The sequence below is a fragment of the Corapipo altera genome, unplaced genomic scaffold (genome assembly GCF_003945725.1).
Source record: "Corapipo altera isolate COAL_440 unplaced genomic scaffold, ASM394572v1 65, whole genome shotgun sequence".
In the NCBI taxonomy this organism is placed as follows: domain Eukaryota; kingdom Metazoa; phylum Chordata; class Aves; order Passeriformes; family Pipridae; genus Corapipo; species Corapipo altera.
The window spans coordinates 6182998-6201592 of NW_020884891.1; the positions used below are offsets into that span (position 1 = coordinate 6182998).

Here is an 18595-nt window from a genome sequence, read left to right on the forward strand (position 1 = left end):
ATGCTGACCCTAGCATTGCTACTTAAGTTTTCAGAGGGAGAGGCATCCACTTGGTGCCCTGAGGTCCCTTTTACCCTGTTGGGGAAGACAAGCACATGGTGCTTCACTTCTGACACTCTAGTGTTAGGACTGAGCAGGTTGAGTCCCCAGTGGTGTGATTCTCAGGAGCTCTGCTGTTCCTCATCGGGAGTGGGGGGGAGCAAGCTGTAAATAGGGAATTGAGCATAAATGTACTCTTGAACTTTTCCTTGCAAAAGATAAAACTGCAGCAGACATCACCATGGGGAGTGAATACTGATGAGACACAGTGTCTTGCAGTTCCCAAATACCATTCCTAAATATGCTCCTTTATGCTAGACCTCAGAGGCCTAACTCTGTGGTTGAAACAGATGCTGTCTAAATTATTCATGTCCTAGCACTGGGCCAGCAAAATTGGTTAAATGCGTAGTTAATTCCAAAACACTTTCATTGGAATATTTGGGGTGGAGAAGCAAACCAAGAGCCTCCTGAGTGATCTTCTGCCTCACAGTGAGCTGAATGTCTGGACCAGTGTGTGCCAAGATGATGCTCTTGCACAGCACTGAGAGAAGGAAAAAATGATGCAAATAAGGTTGTGTTGGTCCTAAAAATCGATGACACCTCAGTTGTCTAAGCTGACTGCTCACCTGGAGCATCCCACAGTCAACTTTGAAGTGTGTTTCTGAAATTATCTTTCCATGTCACTGAGAAGTTACTCCTTTAGTTTTCCTTAGCCAGTATTGCCCTCGTTTAGTTTTTTTTGCAAAGAAAACACAGTATAAAACAAAAGTAATTTCACTGCGTTTATTTTCAGATTGTTGGATTTTTATGTTTTCTGGTGGCTGTGCTGCTGGCATGGCAACACTGTTGTTGTGCAAGCTTGGAAAAAAAAGAAAGCCTGAGTTATCAGTGTTATTATAAATAGTTATTAAAGCTGACAGGATTTTAAATGTTATTATTAACATTCTTAATGTTAACTTGAGGGTAGAGTGGGAGAATGAAATGTGTCTCTGGCTGTCTGGCAGCTGGTGGGAGCTCCCTGCAGGACTGTCCATAGCTGGAGCTTTGTCATCCTTTCTCAGCTATTCCTTGCCTTGGGAAGGAGATAAAAAAAGAATCTAGTTGCTTTTCTGAACTTTGACTGCTCGTACAGATCAGTTTATCTTGAGTTTTGGTGGCTTTGTGATAGGCTGTGATCAAGGCATTGCACTTGATAGTTGTATACTTTAATGGTGAAGTTTCTACCTGATGTATGCATCCAGCTGCAATTGCTAGTGAGCTGGAAAAGGCTAAGGATGTAAGGCAGTTTCCCTTATGTGAGACTCAGAAATGGGATGGGTATGACAAGGTACCATCAAAAACCAGATTTTATTATGCCAAGAGCGTGGCACTTTTACAAGAACATGATTTTACCTTCACCAGTCAATATGAGTAGGGGAGTTATCCCAACAAATATGATACAAAATGTTTGCATTAAGCACAGGATTGGTTTCTTTTCTCTTAATTTTTGTAAATTGTGTGCAAATCTGTATTTTTAAGGACCAAGTTCAATACGAATGTGAAGATTAGTGCCAAAACACGTCTGTTAGCAGCTTTTAATCTTCACGTTTGACAAAGCGTATAGATATGGACAAATTGTAATTTACATGAAACCACAGGGTGATGGATTGCTGCAGTGGCATGGCATGCCATGGACAGGAAATAAATTTCACAAGATAAAAGGAAGGGACTGGAGTGCATTTGCTTCTATTAGAAGCTTTTACAGGGTATGTGTACTGCAGCATACTAGTACCTGGACTCAGATCTAGCAGAGTAAATCCTCTCCAGCAAATAAAGCTTTCTTTGGGACTCTGCTTTATTAGGAAGGAGATTATTTGGTTTTGAGGGTCATTCTAGAGTAGAGTTTGAATGAACTTGAGTTGCTTTCCAAGATAAACACAACCCTAGAACAAAGCATATCTGGATTTACTGTTACATACAATGGTGTTTTAAGAGCTTGCACCTGGTGTGGCAGGGCCAGCATTAAAAGCTTGTGAAGAATTGCCAGTGCAACATATGGCACATCCCACTGACAGAGCCAGAGCTGGTCTGGACCGGGTATGGGCCCTGTGCCAGGGGTTAAGGTTCTCATTGCAGTGATACCCAGCAGTTAAGCATTTATCACTGTTGTAACGAGGTGTAATTGCTCATAATGTTACCCAAAAGTCTCTCTTAGAGGTGATATCTGCTTGTGCCTTCCTGTTGCTTTCTGGCACCATAAAGTGTCAACTCTGGACTGATGAATTTGTCCATTGTCTTCCTCTTTATCTGTGTTAGCTGTATTGCACACTTAACAGCTTCCCTGTGGGTGATGTCCATCGCTAATAGGGCTCAGTTCAGCAGTCACTGCAGGCCGGGGTTTGTCTTTTCCATTACCCTTTTGTGAGCACCCTCTGCTCAGCTCTGTGCAGGACTCAGAGCCACAAACCTACGTGGGGAAGGAAGCGAAGCCTCGTTCACTTTTAAAATCATCCCGGGTCTTTGTTCAAAGGACCTAATCCAAGTGACCGTTGCATATCGTCTGCTATGGAACGTGGGAAAGCAGCTTCAGTTTCCCCTGCATCTGCTGGGATTCTTAAAGATCAACCCCTATGAAATATCAAAGCAGGGGATGCTGCAGGCTTGCAGCCGCTCGGTGCTCGTGGGGCGAGGGGGGAACCTAAGATGGGAAGGGGCCTCCTGGGTCATGGCTCTGCATGTGGGTTTTTGCAATTCACTGCCATGCAATCCCTCCCATAGAGCTGCAGCTTTCCATGATAGGGTTGGGGAAGCTTCCTGCTCCTCATTCAGCTTCAAACTACTTTAGCACTTGGCTGGTACTATCAACATTTTCCTAATTTTTCTTCCCAAGGAGGATGCAGAGCACTTCTTTGAGGGCCAGCAGCGCTAGAATGGCCAGGATCTGCTGATAAGCCTCAGGACTAGGCACGGAGGTCCTGGCACCTACTGCCAAATGACATAGGAATAGATTTTTATCAGAGAAACAAGTAAACTGCTAAGCTGGAGCATCCTTCAGAGCTGGTCTCTGGGTGCGAGATGTTATTCAGTCCCCTCTTTATCCTCGCAACTTTTTTGTTATGCAAGGACTGCACCATCTGGATGGCAGATGATACCTTTACATTTGTCTGTTTCCAGTTTTCCAACTATAAATCATCTGATTTAGCTGTTTTCTGTTGCTTGAGCTATTCCCAGGGTTTGAACCAGCTCTGCTTTAAAGCCATGCTGTCCCAATAGGGAGCTTTCTGCTAGGGCTCCTGCTCCCACTATGCCTTCCAAATATATATATATAAATATAAAATGTATATATTCTCTGAAGGATCTGAATCAGATTCCACCATCACCGCAAATAGCTTTCTACATGGAGTTTCCTTTTGCTCAGCCAAACAGGCTCTTCATGGACAAAGAAAGGGTAAAATGCTGTCTGATTAACATTGCTGGCCAGCCAAAATCCAGCACTGAGCTCAATCAGCTGCAGAAAACTGACCCTTCTGCCTCTGTAACCAGTTTGCTTGCCTGCTGAAGGAAATTGTGGTCTTTCTGGGGTTGTCAGAAGCAGCAGATTTTTATCTATTATCTCTTCTCATAAGAAAAGAGGGTTTAAAATTCTGCTGATGCCAGCCTGATTATGTAGCTTTTCTTTTCTGTTTTATTTTTGTTAAAATCTGTTGCTCCTAGTTTCATGTGTTGCCACCTAGTTTTTGCACCAGAAGATCATGTTTAGTTTCTCCATATCCTTCACACTGAGATTGGCTTTGCAATAGTAAGGTCCTCAGCATGTGTGCAGTACCAGATATTCCTTGTGTACATTCATCTCCATTCAGTCCTGTTGTCCTCTCTACCATGAAGTCTGTTTCCAACTCCAGAGATGAGATGTGGAGGCCATCCACATCTCCAGCGCTTTGTATGGAGTGACTTCCCTCTTTTTCAGGGGTGTTGTGTGTCTCCTCCAGCATGGTCATGGATCACAACCTATTTAGAGCACTTTCCCTAAATGCCTCACAAGGAGTCTCAGGTGCATCATTTAAAACACCAGAGACCACTTTTGTTTTGTCAATGTATCTCTGATTGCATCTAAATTTTCTGTTTTCATATGTGGCTAATTAACACTTAAACTTGCTCTTAAGGGAGCTTCTCTGTTCAACACTTTGGACAGACCCACCATGTGGTCGGCACTAGTGTGTTGGGATGGAGCTAATGCTCCTCGGACTGGCTGGGTGGAAATGGTTTCAATGAATGTTTTGAAGCTGGGCCAGAGAGTGAATCAAACATGAATGACCATGAGTCACGTTGGAAAATAGCCCTGTTGAGGGCTCAGGGGTGACATGCCTGCTGCAGACGGCTCTGCTCGCACGCCCAGTGTCAGCGCGTTTGCTTCAAGGGTCCTCCCTGCCTTGTCCTCAGCTGCAGGGCTGTAGCTGCCACTTCCTTCGGGTGGGGAGAACTGTTACTTAGAGTGATGAGTGCTGAGTGTAAATGAACCTGGGTATCTGTCATGTAAATGCTGTGTTTCGGGAGCTGAATGTGAGATAAAGGAGCTGGTCTCTGTGCCTGAGAGCCCTGCTGGGCGATTGTCCCAGAAGAGCCGAGTGCACCAAGGAGGAGGGCACGCTCCTGGCGGGTTTGGTATGGGGACAGTGGCAGATATCCTGTTTTGGACACTTTTTCCTGAGAAATCTCAGCATCATCTTCTTCAGCACATGCTTGCAGCAGGGCTCAGATAGTGCAGCCTTGTGTGACATCATTTGACTTGGTCACATTTTACTGCCTTCCCTGAGCTTGAGTGCTGCGTGTCCCCTTGTAGTTCCTGTTCTTGCAACCCTGAGGACTGTCTGTGACCCCTGGAGTGGCAGGTACACCCAAGGAGGTGAGCTAGATGCCTTCATCTGTTCCCCACATCCCTGGACCATGTAAACAGGGAGCTCTGACTGGATGGTGATGGTGATGGCTGAGCCTGTTGCATCTCCTCTGCACAACTCTGTCCCATGCACCTTGGGGTAAATGTGTGGGTTAGTGACTGAGTGCTAATTTTCTTCTCTTTTTCTCTTTTAAAGGTGAACCCCACGCCACAGGGTACACGAGCACTGCTGAAAATGATGTACTGCCCACACTGCCGAGGTTTGGTATCAGTGAAGCCCTGTTACAACTATTGCTTTAACGTCATGAGAGGCTGCTTAGCCAACCAAGGGGACTTGGACGCTGAGTGGAATATCTTTATGGGTAAGGCAATATGGGTTAAAACTGCATATGAGTCTACACTGATACTATGTCCCTCACCTGAATGGCTTTGTGAGTGGCTGTGCTGAGCTATAGCAGATTTTTCAGGTGTCTGTAATGGGTATCTTTTCCTTCCACACCTCTATACAGCACACCTTTGCCATTCACATCAACTTATAAATAAATGAGACTTTTGTTATGCCAATGACTTCTGTTGCAGCAAGCTTTAGGAGCATGGAGCTGCCATATGCTTGTAGGCTTGGAGTGTCTCTTCTTGCTGGACCAAGCATGTGTACAGTCTGTTTTTTCCATACTACTTCTTATACATTATTGTCACCATACAGCTGTCTTTCCCAAAGCCAGCTTTCTTCTTCAGCAGCCTGGGAATCTTCCTGCCAGCCATGATGAGCTTTGGGAAAAGCTGAATACCTGGATTTTACATTAAAAAATTGAATAGGACATGTGTCTGAATCTGTTTTTAAACAGCTCATTTGGCACTCAGCCACCATCCTTTTGCACTGTTGATAGGTCTTGCGTGACGCTATGTGAGTGCTTTTGCCATCCTTTTCCTCCTGGTTGTTATTTCTCTTCCGTGCTTACACACGGTATCATTCAATACATGAAATTTAGACTGAAATGTTAAATTCCTCCTTGGGTCAAGGCTCATCAGAATTGGCAATGCATCACATTTTGTGGGCACAGGCAATAGATAATGTTAAATGTTTTCATTTGTGCTCCTTTTCCAGGAGGTTTGATTTATCTGTGATTGAGCATCCTTTGGGAGCAGTCGCTTCACTCCAGTTAATGTGTGATGAAGTGCACATGTAAAGTATCTGCTGCTACTGAAAAGGCTGCGGTACTCTTCCCATCCCACTCAGGGAAAAAAAAGACTGTTAGAAAGAAAAGATTTCCCTTTCATTGAGCTGCAAGATAAAAAAAAAAAAGGGAAATTGCTGATAGTTGGCATTTGAGGCTAGATTTACATCTTAGAATGTGTTTTTCCATGTTTTGTGCACTGGATTTTCACTTTGCTGCTCTGCCAACTGGGTATGTGCAGGGTGTTATTTTCAGAAGGCGTTTTTTGTGTGTGTGTACTCCATATAGGGAGTTAAATGTGACACTAAATTGGGTTTCCAAGTCATTCTCTGGGAGGCTGACACCCCGCCCCCCCCATTCCTCCCAGCCGTCTTTCTCATGAGAATATTAAGTATTTCAACTACAATTGTTGCTGAAATAGCTCAAAGCCAGGAGACTTGCAAACATCTAGTCCAAGTAGAAAAGAGGAATCCCATGAAAGGGAAGGGCATAATGCCAGAAAACAGACAAAAGCACAAGCAGCTAATTGCTGTAGGTGGTATGCGGCTAAAAACGAAAGCTCGGGGGAAGCTGGCGAGCCCTGTCACACGAGACTGATAGGGACTGCATACAATAATTAAGATTATTAAACAAGACAAAATAAATACATGTGATTCCAGGTTGGAAGCAAAGCTTTCTTCTTGAAGTGCTTCCTTCCCAAGGGGCTTCCTGCCCACTCATTACTTAAGTATGGTATTAAGCTTCGTTAAGTTTATTGGCAGTATTTGCTTGGTTCCTGCACTTTGGGTTGATGCCTGCAGTGGAGTACGGATACAGAAAATTTAAGCTGTGCTTTCTTTAGACAGTTTAATAACTGAACAGGTGCTGGTTATGTTCCAGATTTTGGTTTCTATCTCAACTTTCCTCTCGAGACAAATTAAATTAGGTAGATCTGGTGTTTAGGGCAGGGCATATGCCACAAATCTCTTGTGTGTTTGTGTTTAAAGATGTAAATAATGAAATTAATAAACAAGACCCCAAAAAATCCTCTCAAAACCACTCCACAAAATACCAAAAACCCACCTGCATGAGCTCAATGCGATTTTGCAGTATGAGTTTATGTGCCACATTATGGTGATGATTTATTATGAGTCGAAATCAGATTTTGAACCTAGCAAATCAATTTAAAGATAGTTAAACAGGAGAACTTGCAACAAATGCTGCAAGTCTATATTAATTTGGGTGCATGTGCATATGAAATACTCACATGTGTGTTAGTGGGTCTATATGTTAAGTCACTTACGTAAAGCTTTTCCAAGCTCAAATATAAAGTTTGTAGGGTTTTTGAGACAAGAAGACTTTGTAATTCCTTATTTCTCCAAAGTGCCATTTAAATCTGTGGAGTATGAAATAATGACCGAATTGTACTCTTTTCTCCCCTTTAACTATCTAAATTATCTCTCCCTCTATTCCTGACACAATTGTACACCAATTAGACAGGGGTATACTTTGTTTCAAACAGGCTATTGGGGGGTTGGAGCTTTTCTGAATGAACAGTGTTAATCTCCAGTGCCTTTTCATGATTTTTTTTTTCCCCTACAAAGGTTTACTCTGCTCAAAGATGTCGAATTCAGGCTCCATATACATATCTGGAGTACTACTTTGTGTGCAAAGAATTTTTTTCCCCTTAAAAAAAAAAAAAAGATTGTTGTTAATGAATGGTCAAGGTCTTCCCCCTCCTTCCCTCTCCTTTTAAATCAGATCTTGGGGTTAAGACTGAAAACTGCCTTTTGTTCTTCAAGTCAGACAGTGAGGCTGAAGATGTGGGTTTCTGATTATTGGTGGCACAATGCAAAAGAATTGCTTTCCTTCATGAGAGCGAGGTGCTTTGTTGCTAAGGATTGTCTCAATGCCAGTAGCAAGGACAAATGTATGCAAGAGGAAAAGGGTCTTTAAGGGATGGTGCTAGATGGTTGTGGGTTTTTTTCCCCCCCAAATCCACTTGTATCTCCCCATCACAGGGAGGAGAGACTGTCTTTGTCATGCTGTGTGTTTGTAGCACATGGCCAGGGTACATTTTTCACTCTGCCAGACTTTCATGAAGCAAAGCTGAGCCACCTCGCCATGGCTTATAAATATCAATTACTTTGCGCCAGAGCTGGGGCAAAATAATTGCTGTTTATAATCAACTCCTCTCTCCCAATAATGGAAAATCTTTTTTGGGAGAGGCATGGCTCCGAAGATTCATTCCTCGTGCTGGAGCAGCGTCCTCCCCTCCTGCGGGCAGCGGTGCCGGCGGTGCCCGGAACCCCAGCCAGCCTTATTAACGTCAGACGGGGCTGCCAGAGGGAACCGCTGCTCGCCAGCAGCTGGGGACACCAGCCAGCTCCTGGTGGGAGGTAAAAGTTTGCAGGATGCCTCCAAAATCAAAACTGCAGATGAGGGAGAGCCCCCCACCCTCAGCCCCTTTCTCCCCTCCCTGCTTCCTAATGAAAGTTTATTTCATTTAGCGCTCCTTGCCTGTATCAATCCCAACTCCAGTTATTACTTTCCTTATCTTTTCTCGCCAGCTTTGGCAGCTCTGCTGGAGGCCGAATGCATTTTCTCTATCGGCAGTCAAAGCAGAGGCTGCATTCCTGGGCTGTGATACATGGAACGCCATGGCACCCCTGCTAACAAAGGACCCAATTCGCTCTACATTCCCATGGTCTTGTGGATGGCCTGCCCGGCTCAAAGTTTACAAAGATGCCAAACAGCCAGAAGAATTGGGGTTTATGTTTCCTTTCAGTCTTTCACAAACACTTTATTGATCTGTGGCCTTTCCTGGCCACTCGGAGAATTAAGTAGTTACAAAATGGAATGATTTTTCTTTTTTTTTTTTTTTTAAAAGCCCTGTGCATTTTGTGTGTTTTATTATCTGTCTATTCATAATATTTTTATTTGAAATGAGCGGCTTCCTGCAAACTGCACCGGGATGTTCTTTATGCGCGTGAAAAACCCCAAAAGCTTTGACAATGATGAACACATTTAAGTTGTGCTCCACTTGTTTACAAAAGTCTCCATTTGGTAGCACATCAAAAGCATTTTTCTCTCCTCCGGCACAATGGTATATTCATGCTAGCAGTCATTACTCAGAGATTTGAAGCATCACTTTATTGGAGCCCACCACAATACAGTCTAAGACTCTTTGTTTCATTTGTTATTACCTTCTTTTTTTTTTCCTTTTTTTTTTTTTTTTAAATGCATTTAGTTCAGACCTGCTTGTAGTCCCTGACGGCTGAATTCCAGCCATGCCTTGCAACAGCTCTGTCACTGATGCTGGTGGTGTGTGCCTGCAGAGCCAGGGACTTTCCTGGGGACTCCAGCTCCTCCTGAGGTTTACTCCCTAAACAACCACACCTTGGAGGAGCTGTGTGAGTAAGAGTGGGTTAATCGACTGATAGTCCTTTGACTAACACCCAACAAAACTTTAGAATATTGAATTGTCTTTAAAAAGTGGATTTACAGGCTAGGAAGACATCTGCAGTTCATGTGGGAGTTTTGGTGTTGGATTATTATTATTACTTGTCCTTCTCTTCCTCTTATTATTATTATTTTACATGCACACATAGCTTAATTGTATATTTGTCACCAGTTTGTGGGTTTTTTAACGTAGTTTAACATGACTTGGGCACTAAGGCAAAGCTATTACTACATTGTTTGGTATGTCAGATTTCGTTATAGGGCTTTAACAGATAGCCAGAGCCCACAGAAGTTTTCTGCTTGTTGAAAATACCTTCTGCACTTAGGAGGAGGATGAATGTCATGAGAAACACTTTTCAAGATTAATAGACTAACTGTGAAACACCTGTTCTCCTTAATGGACGGGAACAGGCGTATTTTAGGAGCAGGGAGGAGCTCCTTAGGGCCGGAGGGACTGTCGTGTCCTGACCTCCCTCATCACTCAGGCTAGGAAAAATTGAAGAATTAAATGCAACTGGAAAAAGATGAGTCTGTGGCAGAGCATCATGAAGTGATGCAGGAGATGAGACCAGCAAATGCTTTGGGGTTGAGGGACCACAGTTAAGGTTGTGATGGGTGAGAAGAAACAAGAGCTTAGTGCCAGGTGTGTACCTGGAGGCACCTTCTAGAGGAGAACCGGAGAGAGGATGTAAACACAATACAAGGTGAAAGCCTTAATGCCAATTACCAGTTGTAATTTCCCAGAGGAAGTGGTGGATGTTCAGTAGCTGCTGTGTTTAATGATGCATTTGATGAGGACGTGCATGTCAGCACAGGAGGAGTGACCCAGTGCTGGCTGAGGGACTTTCCTTCTCCCCTTGCCTAGAGATGTGCCAAATACATCATGAGTGCACAGCATTCACACTGTTCTCACGCAGACTCCATCATGCAGATTGTCCATGTAATGCTGGGAGTGCAATCCCTTGCCTTCCCCAGGTATGAAAAACCCTGTAGCTGTCTGTAAGGGAGAAATGGTATCAAGGATCATCTTGGACCCTTGCAAGTTGGTGTCTTGTGCTCAGGACCAGCATGAGGAAGCCAGTGGCTTTGAAAGCAGTCTTGAAAAACAAATGACACAAGGCAACCTTTAATAAATGAGCACGGAGCGGAGGCTGTTAGTAATGCTTGTTCTGATGGGAGGAGCTGATTACAGGCTGCTGTTGGCAGGCTGCAATGGCTCCCCCTTGTTTAACATGGCTTTTGATGTATATGAGCCCATGATTTGGTGCTGGCAGCCTCTAAGTGCCTGGTGAAGGTGTAGGCTCTGGGAACGGAGCAAAATGTTTCCTGGAGACGTGCACTGGTCAGAGGCAACACTGCAGTGGTTAATGTCTGTGTGCTCAAACAGTTATCCTTTGTACCCGTTATTCTTGAAGCTCCTCTATTAAAAACCTTCATTCATCTCTCTCTGTGTTAGATTCAATGCTGCTGGTAGCAGAAAGGCTGGAGGGTCCCTTCAACATTGAGTCAGTCATGGACCCCATTGATGTGAAAATTTCAGATGCGATCATGAACATGCAGGAGAACAGCATGCAGGTGTCTCAGAAGGTAAATGGGCCAAGAGGACATTTGGGATTTATTTATTCAGTGTGTTTTATTTTGCTGTTCTCATCAATATGTTTTTTCCTGAATGCCCTTTCTAGTATATATATAAAGTTGATGTGTGATTTTGGGCAGGGGCTGAGTTGGAACCCGGAGAAGGGAGACTTTTGTGACATCCTATTTCATAAAATCCTTTTCTTCTCTCACGTAGGTTTTCCAGGGATGCGGCCAGCCAAAAACACTTGCCCAAGGCCGGACTGCTCGCTCTGTCTCTGAAAGTGGTTTCAGTGCTCGTTTCAGACCCTACAACCCCGAGGAGCGGCCAACTACAGCTGCTGGCACGAGCTTGGACCGACTGGTGAGTGCCTGGTCCTGCTGGTGCCACGCAGGTGCTTCACACCCGCGTACCACAGTGTATAATTTTCCATTTTTAATTTATAGGGTTTCTTAATATTCCTTGGCTGTCTTTAACTCTCTGAGGGGTGTAATCTGCCCATGGCTCTAGACGTGAATTACCTCAACGCTTCTATGTCAGAGAAGTGCCTGTGCTAAAGGCTTGGCTCATGAGTAATATATGTTTGAGGAGCAGTGTTTAATTTTGTATTAAAAAAGTAAATCAACCATCAAAACACGCAGCCTGAAGATCTGGCCTGTATATGTCTGTTGTGATAAAAAATACTTTCCTTACTTTGCTTTTAATGAGCGTTGGGTATTCTGGGTTATGTTTTGTATTTCTTTTTTTCTCTGGCTTAATAGGTTACTGATGTGAAAGAGAAGCTGAAGCAAGCCAAAAAGTTTTGGTCATCTCTCCCTGGCAATATTTGCAATGATGAAAAGATGTCTGTAGGCACTGTCAATGACAACGAGTGCTGGAACGGGAGCGCCAAGAGCAGGTTTGGCGATGCTACCTCCCCTTGTTAACCCTCTCCCTCTTGCCCCAGCCTTTCCCAGTGTGCTGGCCTCTCTCCCTGAATCCTCTTCTCCTACTGGAGTGACTCCAGCTTTCCCAAGACAGGCTGTTGCCATTACCCCTCTTGTTTTTGTAAATGAGAGAACTGGAACGCAAAGCCAAAGGGTTGTCCAAGCTCTATGTGGGCGTTTGCTTTAGAGGAGAGAACTAAGTGTAGATACCCAGATAGGGCACCTCTTCTTGGACTTAAGCCTCTTATTGGTTGTTTATGGATTTGGAGAAATGATCTGTACAAAATGCTGTATCACAGCCGCAGAGCAGGGATGCTTGTTTTGTCTGACAGTGCTGCTGCTCCAGTGCTCCCAGTTGGTATTTGCACCAGGAACTGGTTTCTTTGTTGAGCAAGGGCAGGGGTGATGGAGCCTGGAGACCTTCTGCACTGCTGAGGTCAGTGGCACAAGGGGGCCAGTGGTTTCATTCACACTTTTGATGGAAAAAGAGTTACAAAACTCTTTTTTTTTTTTTTCTTGTAAGGAAGAAATTGCCAACACATGAGTAAGCCAAAGTTCTTCTGTCATATGGTTTATGTAACTGTTTAACTTTTATTTTGGAAATACAAAGGTTTTTTTCTCTTTGCTTACTGAGGAAATAAGCACAATCCAAGATGTTCCATTAAAAAAACACAGTTGTCTAGGGTTTTCCAGCAGTTTTTCTAAGTAACAGCAATTTTTGCCCTTGATATTTTTGGGCCACAGGACTAAGACATACCACTTAAATTTTGTGCTGTTTTGTGTGTGCCTGAAACTCTGCCATACTTGGCCAGGGTGATGCTTTGGGTCTCTGTGACAAGAAATGGCTCTGCCTCCTGAAGTCTTGTTTATCAGCAGCTTCTACGGGGCTTTTCATAGCAGGTATCCCCAGTGTGTGCAAGGGCCACATGAGTACAGAGGAGAGATGGAGACTTGGCAGCACTGGGCAAGGAAGCAGAGGGGGAGCTGGGCATATGGGGTTGTGCAAGATAATTTACTTTGCTGTTAGCATTTTCCCAGTGACTCTGAGAAGCTAAAAGTTTGGTAGTCTTCCACACTTTGGTCTCTGACTTCTTTGAAACATATAATATTGGTCATAAATAATAACAAAACTACCACTACCTATAATCATCATCATTGTTACTCCCATACACAGGACAGGATTTGAGCATACTCTTCAAACGTATGCTTTATCTCACTGCCTGGTTCTCCAGAATCAGTAGACTGTGCTAAAAGCTTTTCCTTCTCTCATGATACTGATGTTGGCATCAGAACTAAGAAAAGTAATGTTTTCTTCTGTTAAACTGATTTTTCTAGCAAGTCAGGTAGTTGGAGGAAGGAGAAATGTGTCCTGTCCTTATTCTATAAGATGATGCTCCAAAGACCGGTTTCAGGAGATGTGTTCTGTTGGATTTTGTTGCTCAGTCCCTCTTTTAAACCAAGAGGCTGTACGTGTGTTCAGACCTGAGCATGCATGCCTTCTGAGGCTGAGCAGCTTGGCTCTTCCCTGCTCTGATCTGTGGGGCTACAGCTTCTCATCTTCAGCATCACAGGTGTTTCTCCTGCTGGGGTTATTAGGGAAATTGCATCTCATGTCTGCATGGTGAGAAGCACACATTCAGTATCCCAGCTTGATGGTTAAGGTCCATTATGCAAAGCCAGAATGACACGCTTGCCTCCAACAGTTACTATAGGTTTCTCTGGGATAACTATGGCCTCGAAGGTTGTTTTCCCAAAAATGTCATCTAACTGGGCATCAAGGCATCTCAGCACCTTGTTTTGCTCTGTTGCCTGCAGCAAGCTGATTTATGCTGTTGAAAGCCATTATTATTATAAACCCCAGATCTTCTTTTTCTTTTCAAGTTGGGGAGAAAATTGTCCTTCCCCTGCCTATGTGGCACAGCATAAATGAAAACAGTGTTTATTTCCACATACTGCAGAGATTGCAGGGAGGGAAGATGGGGTAAGAAGCCAGAGAGGTACTTTGTGAGGTTTAGCACGTGGGAAGATCACATTGGGCTCGGAGTATCACCCAGACTGAAAACAGGGATGGCATTGCCAGGTTCCCATGCTGCCACCCTTTGGCACAGGGACCCTGCCAGGCTGCAGCTCTGGTACCAGCAGGAATGGTTTCTTTTCAGGTATGACTTTGCGGTGACTGGAAATGGCTTAGCAAGTCAAGTGAACAACCCAGAGGTCGAGGTTGATATTACCAAGCCAGACATGGTGATTCGCCGGCAAATCATGGCTCTGCGGGTGATGACCAACAAGCTGAAGAATGCGTACAGTGGGAACGATGTCGACTTCATTGACATAAGTATGTTTGCTGTGGTTTGCCTTTTGCTTTTTCTTTTTTCTGTTTTAATTGGATTTCATGCTAACATGGGGGGATAGCTGGTTAACCTTCAGCTGTGGGTAAACGTGTTGGTAAAGAGGGTGGGAAGTGGCATCTCTGACAGGCTGTGTGAAGAGGGTTGTTCCCACAGAGTCATCGAACTGTTTGCAGTGGAAGGGACTTTTAAAGGTCATCTAGTCCAGCCCCCCTGCCATCTTCAACTAGAACAGGTTGCTCAGATCCCGGTCCATCCAGCCTGACCTTGAGTCTTTCCAAGGATGGGGCACTTATCACCTCTCTGGGCAACCTGTGCCACTGTTTCACCACCCTCATAAAAAAATCTCTTCCTTATATCTAGTCTAAATCTACCCTCTTTTAGTTACCCCTTGTCCTATTGCAACAGGGTCTGCTGAAAAGTTTTCTTATAAACCTCCTTGAAATACTGAAAGGCTACAGTAAGGTCTCACTGGGGCCTTCCCTTCTCCAGATTAAACAACCTCAGCTCTCTCAGCCTGTCCTCATAGGAGAGGTGTTTCAGCCCCTCAGCATTTTTATGGCCTCCTCTAGACTTGATCCTGTAGATCCTTCCTATGTTGGGGGCCCAAGAGCTGGATGCAGGACTCCAACTGGGGTCTCAGGAGCAGAGTAGTGAGGGCAAATCCCCTCCATCGACTTGCTGGTCACACTGCTTTTGGTGCAGCCCAGGACACAACTGGCTTTCTGGGCTGCAAGCACGCATCGCCCAAGTTTGACAGATGCACACAGCAGTCACATTAACCACAGGACCCACGCTTACATCTTGTAAATACCAAAACAGCCATTCTCTTGCCTTTTCCCCCTGCTGCCTTCTGCCCTGGGGCTGCAGACAGCAGAGGAGGATAGCAGGTGTGTTTGTCTCCCACAGGTGAGGAGAGCAGCGGGGAGGAGAGCGGCAGCGGCTGCGAGCTCCAGCAGTGCTCCCCGGAGTTCGAGTTCAACGCCACCGAGGTCACTCGGAACTCCAACAAGAGCGATAAGAACGTGAACACTTCTGCCGCTGCCAGGAGCGGTCTATCACAAGCAGCCTTGCTCCTTAGCATTTTGTTCTTGGCCATGCAAAGACAATGGAGATAATTGTGCAGCATAGGGGGGGGAAAAGACTTTTATTATCAAAGGTAGAAGGCATCTGCTTTCACTTTTATACCATCTAGAGACTTTGCTTTTTAAGTTAATGGACAACAGTGTACAGTTTTTACTATGTTGCCACTGGTTTTAAGATACTGATTTATTTTTTTTTCCCTTGCTATTCTGGGAATAACAGGAACGGGGACTACCAGTCTATCCCGTTCACCAAGAGTCCATTTTAGAGGTGGATAACAAAAATGTATATACAAGCCTGTAGTTAGCTCTGCATTTGTGTCTTTATCACTTCTTTTTTTTTTTTTTCTTTTGCTGTATTTCTTACGAAAACAAAAACCCCAGGGTCTTCTCTTGGCCTGTAACAAGTATGTGTTTCTGAAATGAGAAATATCTGTACAGAAGCAGGTTTTATTTATCATGTAATCTTATGGGGAAAAAATAATTGCCCAACAAGCAGAAAATGTTTCATGTAGTTAACTTCCCATTTATCCACATTATGTTAGTTGCCTTATCTGGAGAGAGGTGGAAGTCATTTGTCTTTATTATGCGGTAAAACAGAAGGTGAAGGCAGAGCTGGTCAGTGTGCCAAGGGCCCTGTTTGCATAGGGCATCAATGCCAGGAGCAGGTTGTGCTTGCTTTACAGGAGGTTTGGTTAAATTGGAAGGGACTACAGAGAATTCCTATTCTGCAGACACGAAGAAGAGATGTCATTTCCTCCCCAGGATCCTTACAATTGGCTGTAACTCCCGTGGGTCAGTTCCTGATGTGCATCCCCCATGGGAATGAGGCATTAAACTTGTTCGGTTGGAAGCAACTTGTCGTCTCGCAGATCCAAATGCCAATTTGTGTCTTGTCTGCAAATTTGTTAGGTGAATGCTGGATTGATTTTTTTTTTTTAATTGTTTTGGTTCTGGTTTTAAGGAGTCCTTTGTGGGAGGGTAGGCGGGGGGGTTTGGGTTTGTTTCTACCGGAGTTTTGTTTCCTCTCTGATGGGGGCAAAAGGGAAGGAGCAGGCACTGTTGCAGGCAGATGGGAGTAGGAGCAGGCAGGAGCTGGCATTGTTGAAGACACCTCCTTTTTGGTGTTTGGCCTCCTGGGAGCTGATGTCCAGCACCTGAAGCTTTTTGGCACTACCTGAGAACACTCTCCTCTCTCTACCTGTGCTGTTGCGATTGGAACAGTGTTGTGGTGAACAGCAACTTATGAATAAAAGAAGTGTATATTTTTAAGAACAAAAATGAAATAATTTTTAAAAGAGTTTAGTGAAAGCAAAGTCTTTGAAAAGACTCAAAATTATTCTGCACATCTCCTGCTTTGGGTAGCCTTCAGGTCTGACTGGACACTGAGATCCGGCCAGGAGAGCAATCCAGAGAGGGTTTGCTCTACTCCACCCTTGTGTCATAAAGGATAATTTTCTATTTTTATATCGAAGCATTAATTACTTGTTAGCTCAGGGTCAGCATTATATTCAACTTTATTTTCACACCAAATTTCTGCAAAGCTATAAAGACGTATTCTTGGCTGGTATAAACAATCCTGGAGGCTTAATTTTACTAGAAGTAGCCAGTTATTTATTAAAACATGATGTTAGTAGAGTTAGGGATATTCTGGCTAGATTATTTTTCTTTAGAAAATAAATCATGGAACCATAAAATTGAAAAAGTTATAAATTTATGTGTGGGAAAAAATGGATTGTAAATAGCTAAGTTGCCTTGCAAGGAATTGGAAAATGTGCTGATACTTAGAAACTACCTCAGTTCTGAGGAATTTCCTTTCTAGCTTTGAGTGCTATTGCATTTACTTGGTAGAAGTGAGTCTGGTCTCCAGTATGTAGCTGAAAGAGTTATCCCTATAGACCTTGTTAGATTGTTTTTAATTTAGAGGGTTGAACTACATCCAGCTGTTTTCTTTCAGCTAAGTTCCCTAACAAAGAGAATTTCTGAATTAAATATTGCTGATGGTTTCCATGACTTTTCCTGATTTGTTTGGTTTCATGGCATTTTCTGATTGCCCTTTAATTATTTAAATGGTTCTAGCCATTTGAGTTTTAATCGTGAAATAAACCTTAGATGCACTACCATTGTAAATATATCGCAGTAAGGTCTGACTGGATAACCCTTCTGGCTCATACCCAGCTGGCAGGCCAGCAGAGCTAAATGAAGAAAAAAAGAATAAAAAAAATAAAACTTCTTCAGAGTTCAGAGATTGGTGGAACAAAAGCTCTTGTGTTGGGAGGGGCTGCCTGCTCCAACATCTCCCTTCTTGGCATAAGTGTTCATATGTAAGAAAGTCGCTTGTAAATTCTCCTGCTTCTGAGCATTTCTGCTCAGAAAAGAAAAACACTTCTGAATTTATATTTATCATTTTACAACTAATTGCTTACTAATTATTATTCCTTAATTTGTTACAAGCCACCAATGGAAAGACCTGCCATCAGTTTTAGGTGTGTCCAATTGACTTTGTTAATACCACGGTGATCTTCCACTCTATAAAGGACAGATTTGTCACCTGGGGCTACAGGAAACAAGAGTAAACATCAATGTAGGATGATCAAAAGTTGTGTTCCTGCTTTTATTTTGTGTTTGTGTGTGAACCTGGCTCTCTGACATGAGCTTGTAAACTAAACCATACGGGTAGGGACAAGTCATACTGCTGACTTCAGGGAAAGCATGCACTCCCCTCCTTCAAGTATTTCCCTTTTTTCCACATAACCATTGCCATTATAAGCACGATTTAAAGAAAAATTCCCATACGTAGAATTAATAATTAAAGTTAATGGAGTTGGTAACGAGCTTTAAATGCAAAATGAAACAGAAAGGTGGTGTCCTTGGCAGCATGGGAGGTGCTGTCTCCCAGTGAGCTGGAACAAAAAAATCCAGCCCTTAAAAGGACTTAAAAGCTTTAACAGCTCAGGTGCCTCTCCTGAAACACGTGCAGCTCAGTGCTGCCACAGCCTTTCAGGCAACACGTGGAGGGGGAAAAGTAGAGCACTTTCTGGGACTGCTGTGGTCAGTGTTTCAAAGAAGAGCACATAGTGGGACTGCTGTGATTGGTCTCTTGTTTTGTGCTGTGATGGGTCGTGCCCCCGCAAG

At 43.8% G+C, this 18595-nt stretch overlaps 1 protein-coding gene across 1 annotated transcript in view; it reads left to right on the forward strand.

Annotated features, from left to right (window-relative positions):
• Positions 1-18059, forward strand: part of GPC4 (glypican 4) — a 37754-nt gene extending 19695 nt beyond the window's left edge. The window contains exons 3-8 of the mRNA XM_027645320.1: positions 5109-5274; positions 10985-11115; positions 11321-11467; positions 11866-12002; positions 14190-14365; positions 15288-18059. Coding sequence (XP_027501121.1) covers positions 5109-5274; positions 10985-11115; positions 11321-11467; positions 11866-12002; positions 14190-14365; positions 15288-15496 — 966 coding nt within the window. The 3' untranslated portion in view covers positions 15497-18059. The remainder of the gene's footprint in view (positions 1-5108; positions 5275-10984; positions 11116-11320; positions 11468-11865; positions 12003-14189; positions 14366-15287) is intronic.
• Positions 18060-18595: the final 536 nt, after the last annotated feature.